Source organism: Miscanthus floridulus, chromosome 8 (genome assembly GCF_019320115.1).
Source record: "Miscanthus floridulus cultivar M001 chromosome 8, ASM1932011v1, whole genome shotgun sequence".
Taxonomy (NCBI): domain Eukaryota; kingdom Viridiplantae; phylum Streptophyta; class Magnoliopsida; order Poales; family Poaceae; genus Miscanthus; species Miscanthus floridulus.
The window spans coordinates 81,730,982-81,744,030 of NC_089587.1; the positions used below are offsets into that span (position 1 = coordinate 81,730,982).

The window sequence follows — 13,049 nt, forward strand, 5'->3', positions numbered from 1 at the left end:
TTATGGCTCTGAATTGTTGTCTGCAAGACATTGGTATATAGCTGAAAAGATATTAGAGTTTTTGGAACTATTTTATGACTCCACTGTTGTTCTTTCTGGTGTTTACTATCCAACTAGTCTACTTATCCTGAACCATCTGCTAGAAATTGCTTCTCATTTACATGCAAGTGAAAAAGATCAAAATCTAATTGTTATTGTATATCCTATGAAGATTAAATTCCTTAAATACTAACAGCATATACCTCTGTTATATTCATTTGCATTCATTCTTGATCCTAGAGCTAAGATGAGAGATTTATTTAGAGTCCTGGAATTACTTAAAGAGAGCACTGCTTGTGATTATACTTCATATTATGCTGATGTGAAAACTGAAATTTACAAGTTATTTAACAAATATGAGAGAAAGTTTGGTGCAACTAGAAGTTAAAGGGTTGCACAGCCTGCAAGCCATACAGGTAAGAGAAAACAGGTATGGGGAAGAATCTTTGGAGGCCCTGGATCTGTTGTTGGTCCTTCCCCTGCCTGTGCCACCAATTTATCTGCTTCTACTGCTAATGAGCTCTCAGTTTATTTGAATAGTGACAATGTCACTATATATGAGGATGGTTTTGATTTACTTCTTTGGTGGCGTGACCACAAACTAACATATCTAATCCTATCTATAATGGCTAGAGATATTATATATGTTCATGTTTCTACTGTCTCTTCGAAATCATGTTTTAGCTTGACAGGAAGGATCATCGAAGAGCGACGACGCTCCCTGTTGTCTGAAACGGTGGAGATGCTGGCCTGCATAAAGAATTGGGAGTTGGGAGAGAGCAGATTACAACATGCTGTTGACAACCAAGAACTGGAGGACTCCTTCAAGAATCTATACCTCGATGATGATGTAGATGAAGCTGCTGGTACTGCTGGTGCTGGTTCATCTAGGGCTGGGACTGGTTCATCTGGGGCTGCTACATCTAGGACTAGGGCTGCTGGTAGTTAATTTGTTATCTCTATTTTGTATCTATCTTCTGTGACTGTCAAGTGTGACTTGGGACCTTTGAACAATGATAGAAGAGTTAATCTGTTATTAAGAGTTGTGCTGCACTATTTTTCTCTTTCTAAGGTTTCTCATAAGGTTGAATTTTACCTAGAAAGGTTTTTAATGAGACAACATTGCACAAACAGCTCATTTATCTTATCTCATCTTTTGTTTTGTTGGCTTGAATTTGGTCATTTGGAGTTTGCTAAGTTCTTGACTTAGAAGTTAGAATCTGTGTGTGATCAGCTTGTGGCTGAGTGTTGGTCTGTTGTATGAGAATGAGAAGAATTTTAGAGTTTGCTTAGTTCTTGACTTAGAAGTTAGAATCTGAGAAGAATTTCTGAACATTTTGACAATTTGTGAATCTGTGATCAGTTTGACTTGTGAAGTTCTTGACTTATTGAGATTTTAAAATTTGAATGAATGAATTTGTGCTAACTGTTGGATGAGAAGAATTTTAAGGTGACTTACGATCACCAGGCTTTGGGTCGGCCCAACCCGTAGTTCTGGTCGTGCTTCTCGGGCTAGCACGGCACGGATGTCGGCCCGGAGAGCCATGCTTGGGCCGAAGGCCAGGCACGACGTCCAGAGGGGCACACACGGGAGGCACGCCGTGTTGTGTCGGCACGTCCGCCTACGGGCTGGCCCAGGCCCGTGCCGGGGTGTGTCGGGCCGGGCCGTTGACCAGCTATAGTGGTGCCTCATCCCCTCTCCATTTTCCACCCACCACTCATCCACAACTTTTTTTTTGTTTTTTGTTTTTTAGCATCAATAGATAGAAACTCATCCACAGCTTCCCGAATTTGTCGGTTCTGCTTCGCTCGCGGGCGCTCCTCTCCGCTCCTCCGATGGCGCCGCCGCCCACCAGCTCCTCATTCCTCCGCCCGCCGCCGCTGCCACACCACCCGCACCCTCGCCTCCATTTCCGCCCTCCCTCCGCCTCCTTCCGCGTCGCCGAAATACTTGGCGGTCGGGGCCTCTGCAACGGCGAGGTCGGCGTCCGCAAAGAACTCGCCTCCGGCTCCTCCGCCTCCACCACCACCTCGCCCGCGCCCTCTCCTTCGCCTTCGACAGAGTCTCCTCCGCCCCCGGTTGATCTGGACGCGTTCGAGAAGGAGATGATGGGCCTCACAGGCGGCTTCCCCGGCGGCGAGGTCGGCCTCAAGGACTTCGTCGCCAAGAACCCGCCGCCTCCTCGTTCCAAGAAATCAGATTCCCAGCTTCCCCCGCAAGCCACGCTTTCCGCGCCTCCGCGGACGCCGGAACTGCCGCTGTTCCTGCCGGGCATGGTGGTGCTGGTCAAGAACCCCAACAACGCCTACCACATGTACTGCGGGATCGTGCAGCGCGTCACCGACGGCAAGGTCGCGGTGCTCTTCGAGGGAGGAATCTGGGACAGGCTCATCACCTTCAATCTCGACGAGCTCGAGGGCAGGGAGAAGGGGCCGCCCATGGTGAACCCCAAGTCTGTGGTGCTAGAGGATCTTGTCGCGCAGCTTGAGGAGGACGATGATGATAAGGAGGACGAAGCGGCCAAGAGGGAGAAGGAGCCTGAGGGTGCCGCGGCGGCGACATGACCACGCTTCTTCTTCCTGTTATATCATCCTGTGTGTGTATGTGTGTATACAGCTAAAATAAAATAAAATGTTTGGGGCTAATTAAAGGGAACGATAATATAGCTGTGAATTGGGGGCATGGAACAATTGCCATATGCTTGACCACATTGGCCTGGATGGCTTCTCCTTGGATTCTTTACCTTGTAATAATCACAATGCTACAAGACTGTTTCAATTTATAGTGAGGAGCTGTGGCATATATATATGGATGAAGGCTTGGTAGTTGGTATGCAAAGATGGACAAATCTACTTGGATGAGGAATTTAGTTCTGTGGGATCAATATGTTTTGGTCATATTATGCAGGTAAGTTTTTGTTGCGCTAGTGGTTATCTAGACATTCTGTAGTTTCGTGTCTGAGTACAATAAGTAACACTCTTCTCTAACATACATACAAGCTTTGTACTGTGTGTTTTTGTTCATGTTCTTGGCACGCAGAATTATGTTGAATGGTTGAGATAGAAACCCCACTGTTCTGCATTTTACCGCAGTTTCCCTAACTCTAGTTTCTTGAGCACAATAGGTCCAGGCTTGTTTATATATGTGTGGTCAGGGCCATCAAGCCGGTAGCCACATAGAGTACTGATGTTTTCTTGTGTAGTTTTATTGTAAGATGGTTAATTTCATAATTAAGCAGGCCATAGGCTCCTGTGCATTGCTGGATTGCTGCCGCTCTTAATATGCCTTTTGGGGCTTTCTCGTTGTCTATTGTTTTCTCACTGCCACGCAAGTAATGGTGCTTCTCAGGTATAGTCGTATAGAGTTTGAATGCTTGTGCTATTAATGTCATGTCCAATGTTTTGCTTCTCTGCTTATTAATCCCATGGCCACAGTATTGAAGACAGAATAATGCCTGTCATTAGTCAGAAAAATAGAAGGCACATGGCATACTTTGAGGCTTATTTGTCCACTGGTGTTCAAGATAATTTGTGAATGGTTGCTACTATCAAAGTTTCATAAGAGAATTTGATAAGGAAACTACAGTAGGAGTGCAATGTGTGATTTAAAAGGTTGCAATGTGCTGTAGATGTAAAATGTTTCTAGTGTATCAAAATTCAAATGTTAATCTTCTTAGTCGACGGTCCTTTGTTGACTACAAACAGGATACTATAGGGCTCAAATTCAACTTGAGCACAGGGCCTCCAATGAGGCCAGTACCGCCCTGTAGGTTGCGCCTCACTTGACCATAGCAGCCTATCTGGATGAATTGAGCTAAAACCCATTTATGAACTGATGAGTCTGGTAGGGCTCTTTGGGTAGCGCTGCCCCACTTAATCCTAGAAGCCTGTTGGGTGATTAATAAACCCCTTTTATGAAGTTCTATCTGCACTTGATTGCTAACTATGAAACAACTTCAAATTGTTTTGCTATAGTTGTTTCATTTCGGAACAAAATTCATAACTTGTTCTCCATCATTTGCATATTTGTTCGCTAAGTTGTCTCGTTATTCTTGTGTTGTATCCATAGCAGTGAGGCTAATGTTCTGAGGAAACTCCAACCTCGGAGTACCTGGTATCTAACTGGACTCGGTTCTCTTGCAACAACAACAAAGAGAATATGTTGCTTTGCACGCGTTCCGCCGTCTTAGTGCGCAGGTAACGCTATATTACACCTGACCATTATCTTCCTTTATTTCTAACTTATATATCAGTCGATTTTGACCCCCAAAAAATCCATCAGATGCAAAATGCAATGCTTCAACCAAGTTCAGAGCATTTCCTGAAGTATCAAGAGCAACCACCTTCCATGCCAAACTGCTTCACCCCAAATTTTGCTGATCATCTCCATCGTAGTTTCAAATTTTCAATGGTCCTCAATTGTCGGCAATTCATTGGGCTGCAACACATACAGCTGCTGGCCTTCCACGTTGGTACAAGGTCCTCCTGGGACAGGGAAAACCCATACTGTGTGGGGGATGCTAAATTTTATCCATCTTGTTCAATATCAACATTACTATGCTGCTTTGCTCAAGAAGCTTGCTCCTGAAAGTTACAAGCAAGTAAGTGGTACCACTAGTACCAGCTCAGAGACTGTTGTGGCAGGGTCAATTGATGAACTATTGCAGAGCATGGATCAAAATCTATTTCGCACTCTTCCCGAGCTTTCCCCTAAGCCTCGGATGCTTGTATGTGCCCCATCAAGTGCTGCAACAGATGAGCTCCTTGCTCGTGTTCTTGACTGGTTTTATAGATGGTGAAATGAAGGTATTACCGCCCTGATGTTGCCCGTGTTGGAGTTGATTCACAGTCTCGTGCTGCACAAGCTGTTTCAGTTGAAAGAAGGACAGATCAGCTTTTAGTGAAGGGCTGTGATGAAGTAATTGGGTAGCTACATCAGCTGAAAGGCCGTGAGCAGCAGCTATCACAGGAGATTGCCTATGTTCAAAGGGAACTCAATATGGTTGCAGCGGCTCGGCTGGTAGATAGATCCCAGGGTTCAGTAGGGGTTGATCCTGATGTTCTTGCTCAAAGGGATCGTAACCGTGATATTCTGCTTCAGAAACTTGCTGCATTAGTTGAAAGCAGGGATAAAGTATTGGTGGAGATGTCACAGCTGCTGATATTAGAAATCAGGTTCCGTCCTGGCAGCAACTTCAATTTGGAAGATGCTAGGGCTAGTCTGGAAGCCAGTTTTGCTAGTGAAGCTGAAATTGTTTTTACAACAAGAATGCTAAAACAGACTTACAACTATGTCAAGTAGCGGGCGTAAGTTATTTTCTCGCCTGACTCATGGCTTTGATATGGTTGTTAGTTTGTTACTGATGAGGCTGCTCAGGAGTCCTCCCTCCATTGGCTCTTGGTGCAGCTAGATGTGTCCTGGTTGGTGATCCACAGCAGCTCCCTGCTACTGTTATTAGCAAAGCAGCTGGAACTTTGCTTTACAGTAGGAGTCTTTTCGAGAGGTTTCAGCAGGCTGGTTGTCCTACCATTTTGTTCTCAATGCAATACAGGATGCATCCCCAGATCCGTGAATTTCCATCAAAATACTTCTATCAAGGTCGCCTTACAGATAGTGAGAGTGTTGTTAAATTACCTGATGAAGCCTATTACAGAGATGCACTTATGGCACCTTGTATCTTTTATGACATGTCACATGGCCGTGAGTCTCATAGGGGTGGGGGTGGGTCATCTTCATATCAGAATATTCATGAAGCGCAGTTTACATTGCGTTTGTATGAGGCTATGGCCTATGAGCACCTTCAGAAGTTCCTGAAAGCTAATGGTGCCAAGAAGGTTTCTGTTGGTATAATCACACCATATAAGTTGCAGTTGAAATGCCTTCAGCAGGAAATTAAGGATGTTATGAATACTAAGGAAGGGGAGGATACCTACATAAATACAGTTGATGATGCTTTTCAAGGCCAGGAGCGTGACGTCATTATTATGTCATGTGTCCGTGTTTCAAACCATGGTGTGGGTTTCGTTGCTGATATACGCCGTATGAACGTAGCTCTAACTCAAGCTAGGAGAGCTCTATGGGTATGCTGCCTCTGTACAATGTGCATTAAGGGCCTGCTTGGTTAGGTTCTAAAACTTGCCCAACCAAAATTAAGATACCTATAAATTTTGGCTGTTGATTGATTTATTACCAAAAAAATTGGCACACCAATTTCTATGGCCAAAATCATGGCAAAGCCACTAAAAACTTCTTCAATCTCATAAGGTGGATAAGTGCTCACTATTATGGCACTCTGACCAAATGCATTTCATATTTTTTTGCCCTAACTTTGGCAGGCTTAAGCTTTGGCTTGCCATGATTTTGGTTGAGCAAGTTTTGGACCCAACTAAGCAGGCCCTAAGTGTGTTCTACTATTGTTCTTCGATGATCTTTTTGATGTATCCATGTTACTTATAGTCTCTATTGCTTTTCAGGTTGTTGGTGATGCTAATACTCTCATGCAGTCTGAGGACTGGGCAGCACTAATAGCGGATGCAAAGGCCAGGAAATGTTTTATGGACCTGGATAGCATTCTCAAGGACTTCTTACCCATGAAAGTTCCATCTAATACTCGAGGTAGGAATTCTTCCAACAACATCCGGAACATGAGGACTGGTGGTGGACCTAGACAAGACACTTGGACATGTTCTCAGAACCGAGGGCTGGTACATGAACATGAGGCCTGATGAAGATGAGCGTTTGAATTCTGTTCCAAGATGAGCGTCTGATGAAGCTGCTTAGTTTACCGGTAGAGCCAGCGCCCGGACGCCCGGATGCCTGCGCCTGCTCTGTGTCGCGTTCCCCGCCCGCTCCTATTCGCACCTCCGTTTCCCGCGGAATGCATCAAATTACAGCACGAGGAGGCGGTGGGAAAGGAAACCATCTCCGTGCGCACTGCACTGTGCGCACTGCGGCTGCATGCGCGCGCTTTTTACTCCACCGTCCGTTCCTACCCTAGCCTGGCGTGTGCGTGCCGACTACCAACTGCGCTGCCGAGGAAGAACGCCATGCGGGGACCGCCCGCGCCGCTTGCCCGCACGCAGGACCGCCCGCCCGCACGTGCTTTGTTTCGCACGAGCATGCAGGAATCCATGTGCCTCTCCAAATGTAGCTCTCAAACATGAAACAAATCCAATATACGACTAAAACAAGAGAAACATTTGAAACATGCACTTATAACATATGCGTGAAATATACGCAACATCTAGATAAAACACTTGCAACATAAATCTAAAACAGATGAAACATTTTTATATAAGTATTGTAATATCTAGGTGTATTTTTGTAACATTCAGGTAAACAACTTGCAACATTCATCTCAAACGGTTGAAACACCTGAAACATGCACTTGCAACATGGGGTCGCAATGCAATGTCACCTTGCTGCTTGGGCGGATGGATACTCGTCGTTGCGGAGCTCAATGCCGCCGCGGAGCTCGCCGCTGCGGCAGCGGCGCACGCAACTCACCAGTGGGGCAGTGTCACATGGAGCTCCTCTCGCCTGGTAGCTGGAGCATCCATCGTGGAGGCTCACCGGCTCGGTGGCGCATGCGTGGAGCTCGACAGCGCGCCGATGGCTGGTAGCGTGCACAAATCTCGTCGGCACGGCCGCCGCAACCTTTGCCCCGTTGTTCCGCATCGAAGTCATCGACGACGGGGCCTAGCATGTAGCGCCCGCACGGGCGCTGTCGTGCTCCCGCCTGCTCTGCGGCCGGCACGTTGCTGGTCGTCTGCACCACCGCTCGACTCGATTCGGGGACAGGGAGGTAATGAGGTGAGGACGTATCAAAGCGAGAGGGAGGAGCTGGTGCTGGGCTCCTGCAGGCTGCGTCGTCGGGCTCAGAACAAATAGATAAGAACAATTCGGTCGGGCTTAGAACAAATAGATAAGAACAATTCGGTGGGAAGCGACGTCCTTCCATCCGGACGCTCGGGCTATATTCATTATCGTATACAAATACAACTGCAGATAGAACATGTAAATTCAGTCGGTGGGTCAAACCTATATATGAAAGACTAGATTTGTTACAATAATCAACGGCAACTTCTTTTGAAATGAAAAAAAAAAACAATCAATGGCAAGTACGTACTAGCCTTTACATGTAGTGTTCTTGCAGATCCGAAAATATAAATTAAACTACATTGAACAATGACACAACAGCTGCTACATATATCATCATATCGTGCAAATAGATGAAGAAACACATTATTATTTCAACATATTTATATTATCACATCAGAAGGTTTGAAAATACAAATTGAACTACATTGAACAATGACATAGCTGTTGCCACATACTACTTCCTCCGTTTGAAATTTGAACTTTTTAAAACACATATATAGTTTTTGCTACGCAGCCAAATTTAAAACAGAGGGAGTGTATCATGTTTCACAAACGATGGACACACATGTTGTTTGAACATAGATATATATTATATATATCACAATCAGCTAAACATATACACGGATATGTTACAGACTCAGTACACCACTGGAAAGTTCAGATTAAGCAAGCCGCCGATTCAGATAGATCAGAAAAACTTCCTTTCTGAATCAGGGCGTCTAGAAAAGACACAAACAAAGGCTACCAACATTGTACACATGCACATATATTATAGATACATATATGAATCAGAATCAGACTCACACCTAGCTAGCCAGTGGACTGTTGCAACGCTAGCTCTAGAACTAGAACCCAAGCTTCAAGTCCAACGTCGCGTCCAAGACCTCGCCTTGATCACGCTTCCGTTTCTTTGGCAATGGCGGCATCCCTGGCGGCGGCAGGTTGAGGTCCAGCGTGGTGGCCGGCGCCGCTTGTGACGACGACGTTGGCGACGCGCTGCAGCCGCTAGATGTTGCAACCACCGTCGTCCCCTCCGCGCAAGTCGTCTTCTCCCAGTGGCACCGCTTGTGCCCGCCGAGAGCCTGCCCGGTGGCGAACCCCCGAGCGCAGACGCTACACTTGTGGTCGTCGCACCTTGGCGGCGGCGAAGAAGAAGCCGACGTGCTGGCGCCGCAGCTCACCTTGGCGCTAGGCGAGGTGCCGAGAATACTCTTCTTGCCCTTGCCAGGCTCACCTTGCCGCAGCATGAGCAGGCTCGTGGCGGTCTCGCGCTCCTGCTCGGTGAACTGCAGGTCCGCGGCCGCGGCCGCCGCCACGACGGCCTGGTGGCGGAAGTGCGGCGGCTTCTTGATCCCGCGCCACTGGCGCTCTGGGTGGCACCGCATATGGCCGAACAGCGCCTTCCACGACGGGAACTGCTTGCCGCACTCGCTGCACGGCGACGGCGGCGTGTCCTCCGTGAGCGACGACGACCGCACCCGGGCGACGACGCCGTCCGGCGGCCGCGGCACCGGCCTCGGGGAGATCGCGCAGACGAACGGGGGAGGTGGAAGAGCCAGCGACAGCGTGAGCGTCGTGTCGTGGTGGGGCGGCGGTGGAGGCGGCGACAGTGGCTGCGGAGGACGAGCAGGAGGAGCCGCGGCAAGCCGGATCGGAGTGGCCATGGCGAACCTGATCGGGGAGGTTGGGCGGAGAGGGAAGTGGAAGTTGCACTTGCGAAGGAGGCTGGGGGGCCGATATGTACGGACGCGCTCGTGCCGCGGCGGTTGCCGGCTTGCCGGCGGTTGCTGCTGCATCCTGAGATTTGAGAGGCTGTGCCTTCGGGGGTCGGGCTTCCGTTGCTTCGCCTTTCTTTCGTGTACCATTTGGGCGGATCCAAGGGAGTAGGTCTTGAGCCCCCCAACAGGCCAGCCCAACAGCCCTCCACAGCGTCCGCACCAGGAGCCGCAACCCTCCCGTACTCCCGCCCAGCCCAGGTGCGAGGTGGCCACTCCTAGTACAAACTACAGTGACTCAGTGATACTCCTGCTGCTTCATTCTTTTTTCGATTTTTAGTATTTAGTAATTCACAAATTCACAGTCATACTGTAGCAATGGGTCTATCGTCTAGTGGTAGGGTAGTCTAGTGGGATCCTACCCACTAGGGTTCAAACCCTGGTGTCACATCTTTTTTCTGGATTTTTTTCAGAATTTGCAGGGTACACGCACGCGTGCGCGTTCGGTGGTGCTGCGCGTTTCCCGCGCACTGGAGGCTAGAAAGCCTCACAATCTCTTCTTTGCGTATGTATGAACGTGCACGCGTGTGTGTGAGTGTGGTGTGTGTGTGGTGTGTGGATTGTGTGCGTCCAAATTGTACTTGACCAAAAAAAATCAGTCATATTGTAGGGCATTAGGGGCATGCTTGGTTGAGTTCCAAAATTTGCCGCACCAAAGATTTGGCAAGCCAAAAGTTGGACAAAAAAATTGTCATAGATTTGGCAAGTCAAATATGATAGTTTGATAAATTTTAGTAGCACATCAAATATTAGCTAAAATCATAGCTTGTCAAACCTTTAGTATGGTAAATTTTAGAAGCCAACCAATCAGGCCCTAGAATGGAAAAATATATTGGTAACAGAGATGCACTTTGAGTCAATATCATGATTTATGTTCTTTGTTATATCTATTGGTATATGGCTAGTATGGTTCAAGCCTTCTATTATTTAGCCCGCTCATGGTCGGTTTTTGATCCGCCACTCGTAGCCAAGATGCACAAAATTTGATGCAGAATAGGAGTGATTACTAAACCAAACGCATGTCCTAGTTCTAGTTCAATATTTTGACATGCATGTGATGTTCTCTCTTGTGGGCTGCGATGAATGCACATTCACTCTCCGTTTCAAATTGCAAATAGTCATATGTAGATTTTTCTTTTCTTTTTGCAATGTAGTACCTAGCTAGCTAGATAGAGAAAATCGAACAACTTAAGATTTAGAACGAAGGGAGAACAACAATCCTCATCAGTATATAGATGGAAACTGAGCAAGCATATTTGGAATATATGTGTCCAAAATGATTCGTGAATCTATTTGGTCGGCTTCTGAAAAACCATGCGAGCTTATTTTTCTTGATCCAATAGTTTTTCTAAAACTCACTTGAATGGAGGTCTTGCTGAAGTTGCTCTTATGCTTTGAGAATTTACCCCTTTTTGAAATCTAAAATATCCATTTGATTAATTGGACCAAGAGAAACACTCATTACTAGTACTAAGTTTTTTTTTAACAAAATTACTAGTACTAAGTACCATGATTGATTCATTCGCTGCAAGTTTACAAGAGCCCAGCCCATGCATGCAGCATGCATTTCCCGGCCCATCTAGGATTCTTTTTAGCGCTTGCCCCGTTTCCCCCACATTGAATGCTAAGCAGTAAGCACGAAGTGTAGCATGGACGGTGAGAATGGCTTAGCGGCAGCGGTAGACCTCGGAGTCCTTGAACCGGCACGGTGGCGAAGGCGAACGGACGTACCTGGCATATCTGCAGGTGCAGTAGGTTCGTTCGTGGCTCCGTGCTACAAGCCCGCCCCTTATTTTTTATTTTAATAATGAAAGAAGAGTTATGGCTTCGTAAGTACTTCTTCATTGAAGAAAAACCAGCCCACAAACGCAACAAAAAAAAGTTTTAGGCTCCGTTCGTTTCGTTGAAAAAACAAACCGAAATACTGTTCCGGCTGATTTGTTGGGAGAGAAAACACTGTTTCAGCAGAAAAAAAAAAGCTGAAAAAGACGGATTATAAGAGAAGGGAACGTAACCTTAAATTATTGACCAATACGAGAAACATAAGGTCATCCGTATCATGCAAAGAATACCGTGGCTCTTCTCTGTAGAAGTCAAACATGCCTGTATGTTTTGCTCTTTGTAGTTGTCCAAGCCGCCAAAAACTATATCCAATGTGATTTTATTATTTGATATCTCATAAAATTACCTGATAGGTGCTCGATCCATGATGGGTACCTGGCGGGTGCGAAACACGGGTATGAATCTTTTATCCACAGGAATGCTCTGCTTCGTCAACCAGCGGGGCGCCTTGAGCGACAAGGGAGCGTCGCCAAACCCAGTGTCCTGCTCGGATGTGCTCTCTAGCGCAGAACCAGAAATGACGCGGCTAAGTGGCCATTCAGACGTTGAGGGCAGCTCATTTGGTGGCTGAAGATCACGGCATGGGCCGCCACTCCGCCCGCCGTTTTGCGGAGGGGCTTCGGTGGCCGGTGTCGCAGGCACGTCGTGCCCCCGATCTGACGACCCTCCGGCTAGCCCCACCATGGTCTAGTTGGGCACGGAAGCTGGCCATGGGCCGACACAGAGTGGGTCGCTGCAGGGAGGCGGACCACATCCAACAATTGGGCTCCGTTGTTCTCGATCTGGGCCTGTGCAACAACCAAGCCCAAGGAGTGCAGGATTCTCAGCCTGATGGGGACAACCCAGCGTCGACGTCCAAGTCCGCAACATGTCACCCGCTATTGTTGGTTCGCCTACAGTGCAGCCCGTCACCATCTAGGAGTTCATCGTCGGACAAGCTGCCGCTTGAACAGCCTCTGATCCAGTCGTCGCCGCGCCTCCGAATATCGTGCGTTCTGATGGACCTCGTCCCCCGTCGCAGTGACAGGCTTGCGGCAAAGTCTATCTACCGCGACCCCAATCCGGAAAAGCAGGGCAAGCGGGTCCTACTGAACAAGTGGCATCTCTCATCCAGTGCTCCACGGCCGTCGCCAGTGACACCCGACGCCTCCATCGCCACTCGTTTCTATGAGACGTTCCAGGAACCGTTGTCTTCATCCAAGCGTGCTGCATTGCGAGAACTCTTCCCCATGCATGGTGCTCGTAGGAGGTGGGCGGCGACGCATGCGTCTTGAGCACGGATTCCCTCAACGTCGCAAGCTCTTAGGTCGCACTTTTTGTTTCTTAGTTAGTTACAATAACGTGTGTTCCACCGTCCAGCGGTGCCTTGTGTTAATGTTTAACGCCTTCGCTCATAGCACTCGCCGTGATGTAATGTTAGACTTGTAAATCTTCTAACTTTTTATTAATGAAATACGTGCTACGCATGTTCTCGAAAAAAATATAAAATATTAAAGATCACAGCTATCAGT

The 13,049-nt window shown here is 47.5% G+C and overlaps 2 protein-coding genes and 1 pseudogene across 2 annotated transcripts; 2 read left to right on the forward strand and 1 right to left on the reverse strand.

Annotated features, from left to right (window-relative positions):
* Positions 1–1,804: 1,804 nt before the first annotated feature.
* On the forward strand, positions 1,805–2,844 carry LOC136476827 (NAD(P)H-quinone oxidoreductase subunit S, chloroplastic-like). Its single transcript, XM_066474783.1, has one exon. It carries the CDS (start codon positions 1,876–1,878, stop codon positions 2,602–2,604), a length of 729 nt encoding a protein of 242 aa, XP_066330880.1. The 5' UTR covers positions 1,805–1,875; the 3' UTR covers positions 2,605–2,844.
* Positions 2,845–2,879: 35 nt separating this feature from the next.
* On the forward strand, positions 2,880–7,162 carry LOC136469481 (uncharacterized ATP-dependent helicase C29A10.10c-like; annotated as a pseudogene).
* A 1,420-nt stretch (positions 7,163–8,582) lies between these two features.
* On the reverse strand, positions 8,583–9,642 carry LOC136472756 (zinc finger protein ZAT3-like). Its single transcript, XM_066470467.1, has one exon. The coding sequence runs from the start codon at positions 9,583–9,585 to the stop codon at positions 8,767–8,769; it is 819 nt and encodes a 272-aa protein (XP_066326564.1). The 5' UTR covers positions 9,586–9,642; the 3' UTR covers positions 8,583–8,766.
* Positions 9,643–13,049: the final 3,407 nt, after the last annotated feature.

What these genes read in the sequence shown, in the direction of transcription:
- LOC136476827 (XM_066474783.1), top strand. Translation starts at nt 1,876, where the DNA reads ATGGCGCCGCCGCCCACCAGCTCCTCATTCCTCCGCCCGCCGCCGCTG.
- LOC136472756 (XM_066470467.1), bottom strand. Translation starts at nt 9,585, where the DNA reads ATGGCCACTCCGATCCGGCTTGCCGCGGCTCCTCCTGCTCGTCCTCCG.